At 35.2% G+C, this 15,487-nt stretch overlaps 1 protein-coding gene across 2 annotated transcripts in view; it reads right to left on the reverse strand.

Moving 5' to 3' along the window:
* Positions 1 to 3,320: 3,320 nt before the first annotated feature.
* The window catches only part of GNPDA2 (glucosamine-6-phosphate deaminase 2), a 31,937-nt gene continuing 19,770 nt past the window's right edge, over positions 3,321 to 15,487 (reverse strand). For both annotated transcript variants that reach the window (XM_036244796.1, XM_036244794.1), the window contains exons 6-7: positions 12,201 to 12,375; positions 3,321 to 4,068 (exon numbers count right to left, since the gene is read on the reverse strand). In XM_036244796.1, the coding sequence (XP_036100689.1) occupies positions 4,007 to 4,068; positions 12,201 to 12,375 (237 nt within the window). In that variant the 3' untranslated portion in view covers positions 3,321 to 4,006. The remainder of the gene's footprint in view (positions 4,069 to 12,200; positions 12,376 to 15,487) is intronic.

The raw sequence follows: 15,487 nt of genomic DNA on the forward strand, positions 1-15,487 counted from the left end.
TTCTTACAAACTTATAGTATGTTGACAACAGAATGAAAATTATAAAATTTTCTTGTTACGTTCAGGGTTATCAGATTTAAATAACCTATTGGCTTTTCTTTGAACAGTAGTAGTGTAGTGAGAGGATAAGAGCTTGGATTCTGCCCGGCTGGTGTAGCTCAGTGGATTGAGCATCCTCCCATGGACTTGAGAGGTCCCCGTTCAATTCCCAGCCAGGACACATGCCCCAGTTGTGGGTTCGATCCCCAGCGGGGCTGTGCAGGAGGCAGCAGATCAATGTTTCTTTCTCACATTGATGTTTCTCTCTCTTCCTACCTACCTCTCTAAAAAAATCAACAAAAAAATAAATTAATTTTAAAAAAAGAAATAAAAAGAGCTTGGACTCTGAAGCCATATTGTGTGGTTTCAAATTTCTGTTGCACAACTTACTAGGAAGATAAATTACTTACCTCTCTTAGTCTGTTTAATCTTTAATAAAATCAGATTATACTGTTACTTACCTCCATAGGTTGTTAAATGAGAAAATATGGTTCAATCACTCAGAAGAGTGCATGACACATAGTAAGTGTGCAATAAATCGTAACTATTTTGTCCTCATGTGTATTTTTTCCGAAAAGGCCCCATACTTAAAAATCTGTGTAGTTCAAGCTCATGATAGAAAGTATCTTCAAAATCACCTTAAGTATCAATTTGTTGTTAGGTGGATAAATCTAGATGATGATACAGGCATCAGTTACTAAGTGAAGTCAAATAACACACTATCTAGATGTGCTGTAGTTTTTTATAGAGAGTTTATAAATGTTGCTTTGACACTAGGTTTACATAAGGATGGAGCAAAAGTAGGTTTATAATTTGTATGGAAAATGATACAATAATGGAATAAACTGTGTTTCACATAATCACAACTGTAAACCTACTTTTGCCTCACCCTATATACATTTAAGTTAAAATAAGGATAGGGACTGTCTTATTTCTGATCATTGAAATGCATTTGTGTAAAGCTATAGACAGGGGTTTGGTATTAGCAGCAGCTGTTAATGACAGTTTAATGACACCAGATTTCATAACTGAGACTGAGATTTACTCACTTGAGGTCACACAGCTAATAAAAATTTGCTGTCTTACTTCAGAGCATGTGCTCTTAACTCCCATGTTTATTCAATGAACAAAATAGAGGGCTGACTGGATTACTGTAAAAGATCAAATACAGTCGGACCCTTGAACAACGCAGGGGTTAGGGGCTCTGATCACCTGCAGTAAAAAATCCACGCTTAACTTACACTGGCCCTCTACATATGCAGATTCTAATTGCCAGTTGACCCTTGGCCAATGCCAGTTTGAACGGAGAGGGTTCACTGAACTGCACAAGCTAATAGAAAAAAAAATCTGTTTGTGAGTGGGCCCACCCAGTTCAAACCCTGGTTGTTCAAGGATCGAGTGTAATATAGCTGTTGATTTTTGTCCTCCACCTGGACTGAAATGGATGAGGTAATGTCTTCTAGGGATAAGACTATCAATGAATTTTATATTATGGTTATTACATGATAATTTTAATCATAAATTAAGGTAGTGGGGATTTAGTTAAAATTGTGTATAGGAGTTAAATAACTTGTGATTTTAGTCCTAGTTAAATTAGCTCAGATATCTCTGCTGTCCCTTTTAGCTGTAATGAAATAGATGAAATATGAGGCTCCATGACAACAGTATTTTGGAAAAAACTATATTTGAAACTAGAAAAGCATTTAAATACACTTTCTAAAATAGTGTTCTGTGCTATCATTATTGTTAGGGAAAAGTTAAAAAGTTGGTACTGGGTACACAGTATGCACCATGTATTTGGTATTTTTGCTTTATTAGTGTGTTTTCAATTTGGATACATTCTCTTCTTTTAACCTCTGACTCTTTAAGAAATAGTTTTACTGGTAGTAATAATGGTACAAAAAGTATTTTAAAAAAATTTTAGCATAAGTTTAAGTTCTCTTCCTTGGCCATGCTCTCAAACAGGTGATTTTCATGATTTAAAGTTGTATATTTTCTAAGCATATCCCCCCAGAGGACCTTATATAGCTAAGAAATTTGGAAACATTGAAATATTATAAACTATGACCTGAGTATTTAGAATGCCACCATTTATTGCGTTTACTATGTGATACCTATCGCGCTGAGCTCTATAGGCATTCGCTCATTCAGTCTGTACAACAATCAAGGTGCAGGGACTATTACCATCCCATTTTATACGGGAAGAAATTCAGGGTTCGTGTTGTCCGACAACACAGTTCAGTCGTTTCTCCAACCCCAGTTAGCTTCCGTGCTTTATTGCCTCTTGTGGAAATAATTTCAATAGGTTTCTTAGTTCTCTCCTCAACAGCAGCTTAGCCCTTGTTCAGGAGCTACAGTAACCAGAAAGTTCACTGAGAAGCTGTGGTACATGGACCTAAATTAGCCTCCTAACATCAAGGGCAGTGATGGAAAGATCTAGGCTGTCTTTCAGTTAACACATTTAAAGACGGTAATAACTGGTGGACTGTGCACCAAAACAGGTACCTTTAGCGTTTTCACTAAGATACTACATGACCTTCTAAGGTAGTTAGGCGGTTTGCAGTAACCAATACTTAATTACCAGGTGTGACTGGAAGATGATACTGATTGACTAGTCATTTACAAACCATTTACAACACCTAAGGCTATTACAACTTTAGTATCTGGAATTAAAGTAGTATATTTTATCCTAACAGTTTAATTTATGTTTATTTAACTTCTAATTTATTTGCAATTTAAGTATTTTAAGGAACTTAACTGTAAATAAATTTCAATCACAAAGGCAATTAAGCAGATACATAAGTAATGCTGCTTATAGATGGGCTTATAACATGTAAAATATTCAGAGGAAAAGGGAGTATTTTTTACTCTCCAAGGAGTAAGACTACGAAATTATAGGCAGAGTCACTGTCTTTTAACTTAGATCTCCTAATTACATGATAGCAATAAATAAAAAGTTAAATGCAGGCTCAACGGCCACTATTAATTGTTGGAATTTCTCAGATGCATGTGTTCAATTTCACTTCTGGAAATAAAATTTAGATGACTTATATTTGTTTGTTATAAGCTTTATTAGAGTTAAAGATAGAAAACAATATACTTTTATTTGCAGTTTAATGATGCAAGTTCTTATGGCAATCTAAAATAGTTTACAATAATTACTTTTATATATATTTAATTATATTATCCTTTTAGACACATGTAAAGAATAAAGCTAATCATTTATGAAGTTTAACAATAATCAGAAAATTTTATTTAAAAGAATTTCCTTAAGTGTGTTACTAGGTATAAAGCTCATAACTGCCAAAATACTTATATTAAAAGCATGAACTCAAGTCATTAAATAAAAACAAGAGCACATTTGTAAAAAAGGTGCACAAAAATCATGCCCTTACACATACTTTCCAGAAGGATGTATATGTACTTTTAGGCACTGTCTTCTCCAAATTTTCTGTACCTACAATATATAGCAGGACCTCTGATGTCCAGATGCTACTGCAGGAAGATGACTAAGGCAACTACGTGCAGAAAGCTTGTGTAATGCACAGGAAAATATAAGATAGCATTTCAGAAGTAAAGGTTTGCAATGATAGTTGTGTCTTCATGTGATTAAAAAATAAAAATCTAACAATGCCACTGGAGTCATATGGAGTACTTGATGTACAGAATCATCACCTTTAAAATGTTTAAACAGGCAGACATTTCATTTCTGTGCTATTTTTATAGAGCAGCTATGTGACTCCTGTACTTTAAAATAAACAGCTGATTAATTATGAGAGCCAACGACTTCTCCTAAACCCTAGTATAAAATGGACACATTCTAAATATGGAATGTTTAACATATGGATACTGGACTTTAAAAGTGACGATCTTTAAAAATTCCCCATGTTTTATCATATTGCATAGCTGCAAACTCATCTATTATAAAAGTCCTGTTCAGTCAAGCAGAGTTTTGCTCCAGTCTCCTTCAGTTTCCTTCTTTCATACTGTATAGTGGATCCACAAGTTTATTGTGCACATGCATTAAACCTTAAAGAAAAAAAGCACAGTTCTAGTTGTATTTTAAATTTTGAATTATATCTCATTTACTTTAGAAAACCAAAGATTTTATAAGATAAATAAATACATAGATCCCTACCTGATACAAAATAGTTTATTTAAAAAAATACAAATAGAAATGTTTCAGAACGTTTAGTGTTAACTACCTAGTAAATCAATTTACAATTATTTATGAATCTAGATCCAGAATGTGTACAGGTTCTTTCAAAGTAACCAGAGCAGAAGCAGTCCTGTCATCAGAGCTCCAGTATGACAAAGAAACAAATTTCAATACTGACTTGTTAATGCATTTTAATTACATGTAAGTGTTGAGTTTGATCCTCGGTCATTTCCTCTACCAGACTCCAATGAAGGGCTCAGAACTGTTGTTACAGTGGGATGGCCTTGCAGGACCTTAGGTCCCATCCAAAATGTCTATGGAGATATTTAATGCACACCAAAGGGTCCTTTAAATTTGGTCCTATCAAAAATGTCCATGCTTAGACAACATCCTGGGTTCAAATAGCCCATAACGTGTACACTTTTAGTTTACTGAATTAATACATCAAAAATACCTTTTGGCATAGTCCAGATATCTCCATGCACATCTTGGACAGAACCAAATATTAAGGACCTTTTGGCATGGCCGAATGTCCCACGGACTTCGCAGAATCAAATGTCCACTAATCCTAGGACAGCTTTATATCTCCAATAGAATAATGTATCCATTCACCTGGCTGTTTTCCACTGTTTTGACATGTATATTTACAATAGGTGTTGATTACAAGCCATACCGAGGGAGCTTTACTAAAATAATACAGAAGAAAACTTCTATTAAAGGCTAATTTCCAAGTAGATTTAAATTTTATCTTATAATTGGTATACCTATAAATTTTCTATTAAAGCTTCTTGGGAAATATTTTCCAGTTACTAATGTCTTAATACATACATTTCTTTGTGGAAAACAAAAAGATTGTCCCAATTAATGAACAAAAGATTTTGTGTTTTTGAAGTTAAAGAAATGAGTTACGTTTTCCAGATTGTTAAGAACACACGGGCTGGGGAAAGGGGTTCATGATGTAATTTTCTCAGGAAATGAGATTACTGAATTGGGGAGGCAGGGTACTTGCTTAATAAATAGATGATGATTGTCAGAAAAGCTGCAAAACCACTCTAAAATCTAAACTGTGAGGAGGACCTGCTTTTAAGTAATAAGCAAAGAGCACTGAAGTGTTCATGTAGTAGAGGGAAAACCAGAGGCGAAGAGTCTTAAAAGGAGAGAAGAGAGAAAATTTATTAGTGCATCTGAAAGAGAATGCTAACAACTCAGCAGCCTACTTTGTACCTTAAATTTAACGAGGCCCAGACCCATTTGTTCCCTTCCAGACCATTTCTTTTCAATGACAGGCTGAAGCCACACCACTAAATCCACTGTTTGTTTTTCCTCTTTTCCTTTTTTAATTCAACAGCACAACCAATTTGCACTACAGATTCCCTTTTGACTCATGATGGGGTTACCTCTCAATAAACTCATAAATTGAAAATATTTTAAGTTGAAAATGCACTTAAATTACACTGTAGAGTGTGAGTTGTTTAGCCTCATGATCACATGGCTGACAGGGCTGCTATGAATCACAGGCGTATTCTACTGCATACAGCATCCCAGAGCTAGATCAAAGTTCAAAACACTGAATGCATATCACTCTTGCACCATTGTAAAGTCAAGTGAGAGGGATTGTATTTTCAAACTATATTAAAACAGAAACTGGATTATACTATTTCCCTATTTAAAATTCTCCAACTGCTCTGGCCACTTAGAAAATAAATTAGATTTTATTCTGTTGTCTTTGTTTATCCTGCTGATCTCATGTCCTCTCACTTTCCCACTTTTATGCTGTACTCAACCCTAGGTTTGTTGCCCCTGAAAAACTAAACTTGGTTCCAGTGCAGGAACTTTATGCTTGCTGTTTGGTTCAGTCTGGAATGCTCTTCTCCTTGAGCAAAGTATGACTGACAGGAGGAAAGGAGAGGAAGGAGACAGAGATTCTGTAGTTCATGGTCCTTAAGTTAGGACAGGAAAGGATCAAGGGCATTGGCAGAATGGCTGGACCTTAGAAAAGGATGTAGGGTAAATTTAGAATCTAGAAGTAGGACTGTGGAGGGACAGATATTAAGCCTTCCATGCAGCTAGAGGAAAAGAAGGGTCAAAAGGTTAAAGTGAATAATGGAAAAGTATAAAAACTGCAAAACATGGAGCAACAACTAACCCAGGGAATAAAAGGATTTTTGTATAAGTTCCAAACTAAGCATAAAGGCACCTGACTGGCTCACCCTCCACCTCAGGTATATGGTAGCCACTTAGCTATATGGCCTTATTTATAAAAGGGAGCAATGTCAGCTCAAAATTTCAAAACAGAAAGCAGTATACTCAACATATTACATAAAAGTCTTATAATAGCCTGGCTGGTGTGGCTCAGTGGACTGAGCATCGTCCCATGGACTGAGAGGTCCCTGTTCGATTCCCAGTCAGGGCACATGCCCAGGTTTCGGGGGGCTCGATCCCCAGTGGGGGGGTGTGCAGGAGGCAGCTAATTGATGTTTCTCTTCCTTCCTCTCTAAAAAAAATCAATAAAAAAATATATTTTTAAAAGTTGTCTTATAATGATGTTAGGTTTATATATGTCTAAAAGTATTAGATACTTGAATGTTTACATAGTGATAGTTCCTATAAAGTTATACAACCTCTCTCCCAAATGCTTACTAGTGCTTTGAAGACAAAAAGCCTGTGATAAAAATCCATGAATATGTGGACAAACCAATGTCTATTTCATTCATTAGACTGTTCTATGCAAAGCTATCCCTGAAGCTGGATTTGAAATACACTGACTTATTGCTCAGTATGTAAAACTATTTTTCTCAGGGTTAATAAAACCCCCTCCCCATATCCTTTTGGTACTATACAGGCTGCTATGGGCCAGCTGGCGCGGCTCAGTGGACTGAGCATCAGCCCACGGACTGAGAGTCCTGATTTGATTCCTGGTGAAGGCACATGTTCATGTCTCAGGCTCCATCCCCAGTAGGGGGTGTACAAGAGGCAGCCAATAGATGTCTCTCTCTCACATCAATGTTTTTCTCTCTCCCTTCCGCTCTCTCTAAAATCAATAAAGGGGAAAAAATTTTAAAAAGGCTGCTACAATTAATTCTGCACCTTTATAGGAAGAGATTCACTCTTGGATGTTCAAATGTAAGAGTTCTGAGGGAAGCCAGAATAGAATTAATCCACAAGCATTTTTTCAGTGAACATTCTTTGTATGGTTTAAACTAAACTACCCTTTTGCCCATGGCCTACATTCTAATACTGGGATTTTCAAGATTTAAAAAAACCAAAAAACTAAGATACTATCCTTGTTTAAAAGAAAAAAAAGTTAAACACTCCATATTTAAACATAACAAGAGTTAAACTTAGAATGCAGGAAAAAGGAGTCAACACTGAACCAACTCTGACTCCTAGACTGATGACAGAAGCTGTCCACCTGAGAGAAATCAAGTCTAGTATCAACTCAACCTGGAATCCTAGGATACGACAGCTAGAAAATCTCCCACATTAACATATAAACATATGTATGCACATGTGCGTGCACATATATATGTGCATTTATCTGAGGACTGTCTTTTTTCTCCTGATTTTCGAGGTTGTCCATGACCCAAAAAAGGTGAGCCACTGACAAGCCAACTCTGGTTTGCCCTTTTGCTCTTAATCTACACACTCCCTTTTGTTTTAAAGGACAATCTAGCCCCACTTTATCAATACACATTAAATGTTCTGTGCTAATAACAGGAACTTTTTCTGCTACTATGTTAGCTCATCCTTCCATCTGTGGTTCCAGGGCTCTCAATACCATCAGCTCAAAGTTTCCTTTAACAACCATTTAACTATAACTCTCCCTCACTCAGTATCCTTGAGCCTTCATGGTAGGATTTACATAATATAGCACTTAAACTGATGGGGTTTCATAGTCAGGTGTTCATCCATCCACCTACCTGTCCAACCACCCACAACTGCTCAAGTGCCTCCAGTGTACCAGGTGTACTTCTAGATGCTGAAATAATGTAGTAAACAAAACTAATGTCCCTGCCTTTGTGGAGTTTAATTTTAATGCAATACATTACATTTTATTTTCTCAAATCACTTAATGAGCCAGCTTTTATGAGGAATGTCAACTACTTTTGGCAAGGATACTTCTTACACTTTTTATTACCCTGTGTTAGATAATGCACTAAAGGCACTTTAACCCATGTTTCTTGGCTGATGACACTAACTGTAAAATACAATTTACATTTACCAAAAATAGATCTTAAAGGGTAATGTTTAAAGTGCAAAGGAATATCTGCTAATGAAAAAGATTTATCAGATGATATCTATAGACAGAGCCAATCTTACTTAATACAGGATTTAGCTTCAGTGTTTAATCTATTTCACAATCCTTATATAAAGAGAAGTAAAATGGAGACTAGAGAGAGCCAAGAAAAGAGGGCACAAGACAGTGGTGATTTTAACCATGTGGTTCAGAAGATGTTTTGTCTTCAAGAGGATCATTCTACTTGATACAATTCATCTATCATTTTTTACAGCTTTGATCATGGACAAGAAGACATTTAAACTTTAAAACAGAACTTAAAACATCAGGATAAACATTAAAAATTCAACTCATCATAATTTTTTTTTAACTATGGGTTGGCTATAACTTTTATACATAAGATAAGGCTGCTTCCCAACTAGAAATCTTGAAAATCTTATTACTTGATTTTTGGATGATAAGTCAAGAATTTACTGACTTAAGGTAAAAATTGATTAAGTTCCTACCCAAGGATTTGATAAAAATAATTGCTACTTAAATCATAAACAAGTAAATTCTTCTAATGAGTATTGATAAAATTTATAGACATCCTGACATGTTGCCAGAAGAAGAAAAATTAAGTATCATAGACTGGAAATGTCAATTTTATGGTTTTGGCTCACTGCGAACTCATCCAACCTCTGTCAAGCTATTAGAGTAGGACCTAAAAAGGATGGAACAGAAAAAAATTCTTCACCGTGATATGATGTCTTAAAATATATTATCTCAAGCACATACAATGTAAGTTTTATTTTAAAAAGCAAAAACAAATTAAGTATTAAAAACTGTTTTCCTGTGATATACTTTTATCTTTCAAAAGATATATATTAAAATAAACTTCTGTTATTTACTGTTTAAATGTTAATCTACATTTTCTTCAGGAGCTAAATAATCAAAGCCCTTTAATATTCATGTTCTACATTTTAGTGATGGCAGAAGGGTAGTGATGTGAATGGGATTTGAAGAAAGAGATGATAATGGTAGGATTCATATCCTCCGGTACATATTAAAGTGATATAACTCAGTGAGGATAAGGCATATATAAACTACATTTATAATATGCCTGAGTTCATGAATATCAATTATTTTACCCTGTATCAAAACACCGTACTTTAAGATGAGGTCTATACACAGCCCAGAGCAGTGTCTCAGTCCCACTTTTCTCCACACTGGAGGAGCATCCGGACCGAGCAGCTATCCTGGGCCTTTCCAGCAATGTGCACAGCTCCAAGGGGAAAACTGTCCACAGAAAGGCAATGCAGCAATTCTCTCATGAGAGTTGTGCACTTCAAAATGTTTCAGAAAAGCTTAGAACCTGGATAGGTGAACTGAAAGAACTAAATACACACAATCATGTACTTCTCTTCTGCTTTAAATTATCTTTAACATTATGTCTATACCTTTTTGGAAGTACTTTAATGTAGACCATACCACAGCCAGAGCTGACTCTTCTGTAAGGCATTACAACAGTGGACTAAGCTCAGACTCCAGGTAAGCCTGATGTCATTTACCCAGCTAACTGCATATGAGCCTTGTAACTTTGGGTAAGTGATTTAACAAGTACCCACTTCACAGTATTGTGAGAAGTAATAATGAATTCAGAGTAGCACCTGGTCTTATAGGTAATGGCAATTATTAAATATCTTATTAAATATTTACTTCACTAAAATATAAAAACTTCCTTATAAAAAACAAATTGACAAAATCAGACAAGTACAAGGGTTTATCTGAGAATTGCTGGCACTAGAAAAATGACAATGTTAAATGAATCTCCTTAAAACTGTCATTAAAATCTGTGGATAATGAAGATTCTTTCAAGTAATCTAACATCTGAGATGAAATCGAAAGGAGTATGTGGAACTATGGGTAACACTCCATCCAAGAGCTGTCTTTTTCACGACTCATCACTGACATTCTCTGCTTTTATTTGTTAAATTACTAAGAAGCTAAAAAAAATTTCAGTTTATTTGATATATTTGTGGCTTGCTAAAAACAAAAACAAACAAACAAAAAAACTGGTATTTTACCTGATAAAAATATAAATGCCTGGAAATAATCCAAATTATGATGTCTACTTGACTATTACAAAGCCATTAAAAATAATTCTGAAGAATTTTTAGTAAAACAGAAAAACTTGCACAACAATTAAGAGCAAGTTACAAAACAATATCCACATGATCAAATTTTGTTTTAGAAATTAGACTATTTGCCCTGGCCAGTTTGGCTCAGCAGTTAGAGCGTCGGCCTGCGGTCCAGAGAGACGTGGGTTTGGTTCCTGCTAAGGCACGTACCTCGGTTGCAGTTTGTCCCCGGCCCTGGTTGGGTCGCGTGTGAGGGGCAGCCACTCAATGTGTCCCTTTCATGTCAATGTTTCCCTCTCTCTCTTCCTCTCTCTCCCTCCCACTCTATCTGAACAAAAAATGGAAAAATGTCCTCAGGTGAAGATAAAAAAAAAAAATTAGACTATTTTAACTGTTTGCCAAACTTTTATTTGTGTGTCACCTTCCATACTTTTAACATTCACATTTACATCAACTATGAGTTCCTGGTTTGCTTTAAAATGACATAATTTTTAAGTTTATTCACTATATTTCATGAATATGGAAGGCTGAAGACACACCATTATTTTATGCGCCACTAAGGAAAAAAAATGCTACCAGATAAACTATGATAGGACACCAATTTTAAATACATCCCAATTATGGACAAGATACAAAGGGGGAAAGCATGTGTCTAGGAGGTAGTAAAATATGCTAACTCCTTTAACCTTGATATCCATGAAATATAGGTTTGATTGGTTCAGTGTAATTTTTCTAATACATGTTAAGTAAAACCTAGTTACCAGAGTAAAATGTAAACTTTATATTCACATACTACATACTTTATGGATTAGTCACCTATATGTATGACCAATTACACAGCATTTTCATATCAGCTATATAAATACAGATGCTGATAAAGATTACCTATTTATATAGCTTGTTTATGTGTGCCATTCTCTTAAGCAGGGAATGAATGGCTTCTAATCTGAGTGAATTCAGAATTTTCCTTGAAAATCTCTTAAATTACCCATTACATCAAGCATATGTGGTTATACATCTATAACCTGGTATAATGAGGTTCAAGGTTTACTGAACTAGACTGCAGGAAGAAGTGAGAGGAAAGTACGCGTGCAAACGTCCGGGAAATCCAACTCCTGCTCATTTGTAGGGTTTACGCCAGACTGTTTGATACTTAACCATTACAACTTTAATATAAAGGAATCATTTGTTTGAAATTGTGAAGATTAACTGAGCTGGCAGACAACCCACCTTACCCGCTTATTAGATTCTAAACATAGCTTGGGGAGGGAGGTGGGACAGATAGAAGATCAGAAAGGACATATATATCTACACGTTTCCTTTGTATAATTTAATCCTGTATACTCAATATGAAAGTAAATTTTTTATTAAATTTTGGATTTCAAGAAAAATCTTATTTACTGAAAATACAGATTGAAGAGATTCTCCTCATGAAAAAAATACAAAACTATCTGAAAGCTATTATATAAGGTGAGATATTCTTTGAATATCACTTCTGTTCCTAGAAAGAACGGGCTACTGTGTTAGCACAAGGCCAGTTTTTAAGAGGCCACAATGCAGGATGAACTACACAATCACAATAAATTTTAATTGTCTTCTACAATGGAATAGTCTCACATTCTGCTTTTGAAATTTCAATGCTCACCTTTAAAGTATTTCACAGTTTTAACTCTTAATTCTAAGGTAGCGTCTTCGTCACACACAAAAATAGTTTGGGGGTGCTGCTGGAAAGCTGAGACAGTCCACATGTGATTGACGCCTTCTTCTATCGCTTTGTAGAGAGCAAATGCCTTGTGTGCGCCTGTGATGAGGATCATGACCTGGAAAATCATAAACATTACTCAGTAATTCTTAAAACATTCCACACAACTGAGAAGCTAAACTATTTTTGTTTTTAAATAAAGACTTTAGCACCAATATTCTTCTGAGGATAAAATAAAAATAAACAGCTCCATATTTCTTCATGGTGCAAGGTATTTATTTCTATTCTTTAAGGTAACAGACAAGCACAAAGTGTATCTTCTGGTTTAACAAAGTGAAATATTATTTTGTTATAAAACATTACTGAATATACCTTAATGCCTGATTATTAACATTAAATACTGCTGAGCATAAAAGACTGATGTGCAGAAGACCTGGGAGAAAACAAAAGGGCTGTTTTGCAAAAGCAGAATTACAGGTCAAGGAAGAACTGTTCTAGTGCAGATAAGCAGTAAACATTACTTTTAAAAAGTGAACTAGTCTACAGAAAGAAGCCTGAAGACTGTTTCACTGAACATGTGTATCTAAAGTTGTCTTGGAAGAAAAGTAGGTTTCAAGGATCTGGGATCTCCTGCCCTTTAAGTACACATGACTGAGAATAGCCTTATGAACTACAGGAAGTCCAAGCTCTTGGTTCCAAATCCTATGAGATAATTCAAAGAACATGAAAATATGAGTGTGTATGTCTCAGAATGAATCTTTTATCATTTTTAGCAGTAAGCTGATCCTAAACAGTTTATATAATAAATCTTTAAACATTATTTTTTCTCATTTCAATTGCTAAGAAATAAAATTTAAGGTTCTTGCGATTATAAAATATCCATAACATAAAAATTCTGCACATATTTTATAACCAGACCTAAAACAGGGATAAAATTAAAGATTAATAAACCAGCTATTCCTGTGTTCCTTTTGTCAAGATTATTTGCTTTTCATTTTGAAGCTACATCTTGATAATAACAAAGTCCATGAATGCATTAAGATATGTCTGAATTTCTACTAATATTTTTATTGATACCTGTTCTTAAGTATAGAGAGCTAGGCTCAGTGAAGAATTTAAAATAGCATCACATTCAATTAAAAACTTTTTTTTTTTTTAGAGAGTGTGAAGGGAGAGAGGGAGAAACATCGACGTGAGAGAGACACACCAATTGGTTGCTTCCCTCACAACCCCACCCAGGGCCAGGGATTGAACTTGCAACCCAGGTACCTGCCTTGACCAGTATCAAACCCGCGACTCTTCGGTCCTTGGGCCAACGTTCTAACCACTGAGCCAAATTGGCCAAGGGAAAAAAAGTTTGTTTTTTAAAACAAATTAACTATGTTTGAAATAATAAGCACAACATTGAATAATAGATTTGTTAGTTTTCCTTGCTAGACATTATTAACCCATTATTTCTTTTGTTAAGACTAATACATGTGTCACAGAGGAGTTAAAAAAAAAGGCTCTTTGCTTCATCTTGCCTTCTAATTCAGAATCTTTGAAGTTAGTACCCATGAATCAGGGTCCCTTAAGTGATTATTATGCAATCTAGCAGAAGTCCTTAGACTAGCACTTGAAAGTCCCCACATAGCTACTTTAACACACACTTCCATTTTAAATGAAAATATCTAGTGACTGCTGCATGATGAATATTTTCTAAAGCTTATTTCAGGACTTACCCAAGGACTAGGTAAGGCTATGATAAAACAGAAGTCTAATTCCAGTGTCCCTATCCGTAACAACTACATTATGTGGCTCTTGCCAGAGAAATTGCTAAAAGGTCTACCAATTAGACATTGTGAGTTAAGAGTCTTTCATTATTGAAGCAAAGAATATAAAAAGGCAATATAATGAGAGATGGCAACAAATTTGAATATCAAATGTATACTGAAAAAAACAATAAAAAGACTAACATTTATTGAGAAAGGGAAGATATATAGTGATGCTAGCATTAGCTTTATGAAGGGAGTAGGAAGCAAGCAAGCTGGTGGAAACGTGTGGGGTGATGAAGAACTACTTATCGTGTGTGCATGCCCAAGACACAACCACCTTGTACTGAGAATTAAATATCTGGAAAAACAGAAATGGAAAGAAATGCTTTCAGAATATAATTTGACATTGATGTGTGCTTAGTTCTACTCTACCTCCTCTACTATTCTCAAGAAGGGTATTTCTCATATTTATCATGGGAAAGCTTTACAGTTGCTCCTATCTGAAATCAAGTCTTAGGGATGATAAGCTCCACAAAGAGAGTATTTCAGACAGTTATGGGTGGCAAATACAAATTTGAATTTGGTAAGGCTGGAGCACAGGGAAATGAAATGGTTGAAAACTGTTTGAAATCTGATAATACAGAGCCTTCTAATGCCAGACAGAAGCTAGACTTCATCTTCTGATGGAATGATAAGGAATCAAGAGAATCACATGGATGACCTATAAACTGAACTACGCTTTTTGAAAAAATTCTATCAGGCTATATACAGAGAACAGGATAACTACGCTTTGGGATGGTTTGCCATAGTGATATAGATCTGAATTAAGGCAGTTGTGATACAGGGCGGGATCCTTTTTTGTCTCCAGGTTTTCTGTTAAATAGTTGTTGAATACTGATTGTGTGACAGGCAGTGTGAGGTGCTGGATATATATGACCAATAAACTCACGGAGCTTATAAATTAAGAGATGAAACACTATTAATTAAACTAGTAAACCTAAGAAAGCAATTAAAAATTGTGGAAGTGTTCAAGAAAAAGAATAGAGTGATATGAGAGAAAATAAAGTAATTTTGATTATGGTCATGAAAGGGAGCTCTGAAAGTTGAGCTGTTTTAGCTAAGCAAACCTGATGGAAAAGGAGAGCCCTTTACACACACTGTCACTGTTAAGGCTTCAAGGCAAGAGAAGAGTGATAATTGAGGGTAGTGACCTGTGTGGTTCCTTATCCAGCTGACAAATCCCAAGTCTTAAGGAAACCTATAATAATTTCCAGGGTATCACTTCCAGGATGTGTACATAAGTTTCTCATTATTTGAGTTGCCAGAGTGTGAAGATATATAATGATGTACTGACTACTTAAAAATGTAGTTTCCCATACAAACCTACTTCCATTTAACAGTAGCATCTGCCCTACAGATGGATTCGAAATGTAAGTATTTTGCTGTTAATGAAACTGAGAATGAAGAACAGTTCAC

The sequence above is a fragment of the Molossus molossus genome, unplaced genomic scaffold (genome assembly GCF_014108415.1).
Source record: "Molossus molossus isolate mMolMol1 unplaced genomic scaffold, mMolMol1.p scaffold_m16_p_1, whole genome shotgun sequence".
Taxonomy (NCBI): Eukaryota; Metazoa; Chordata; class Mammalia; order Chiroptera; family Molossidae; genus Molossus; species Molossus molossus.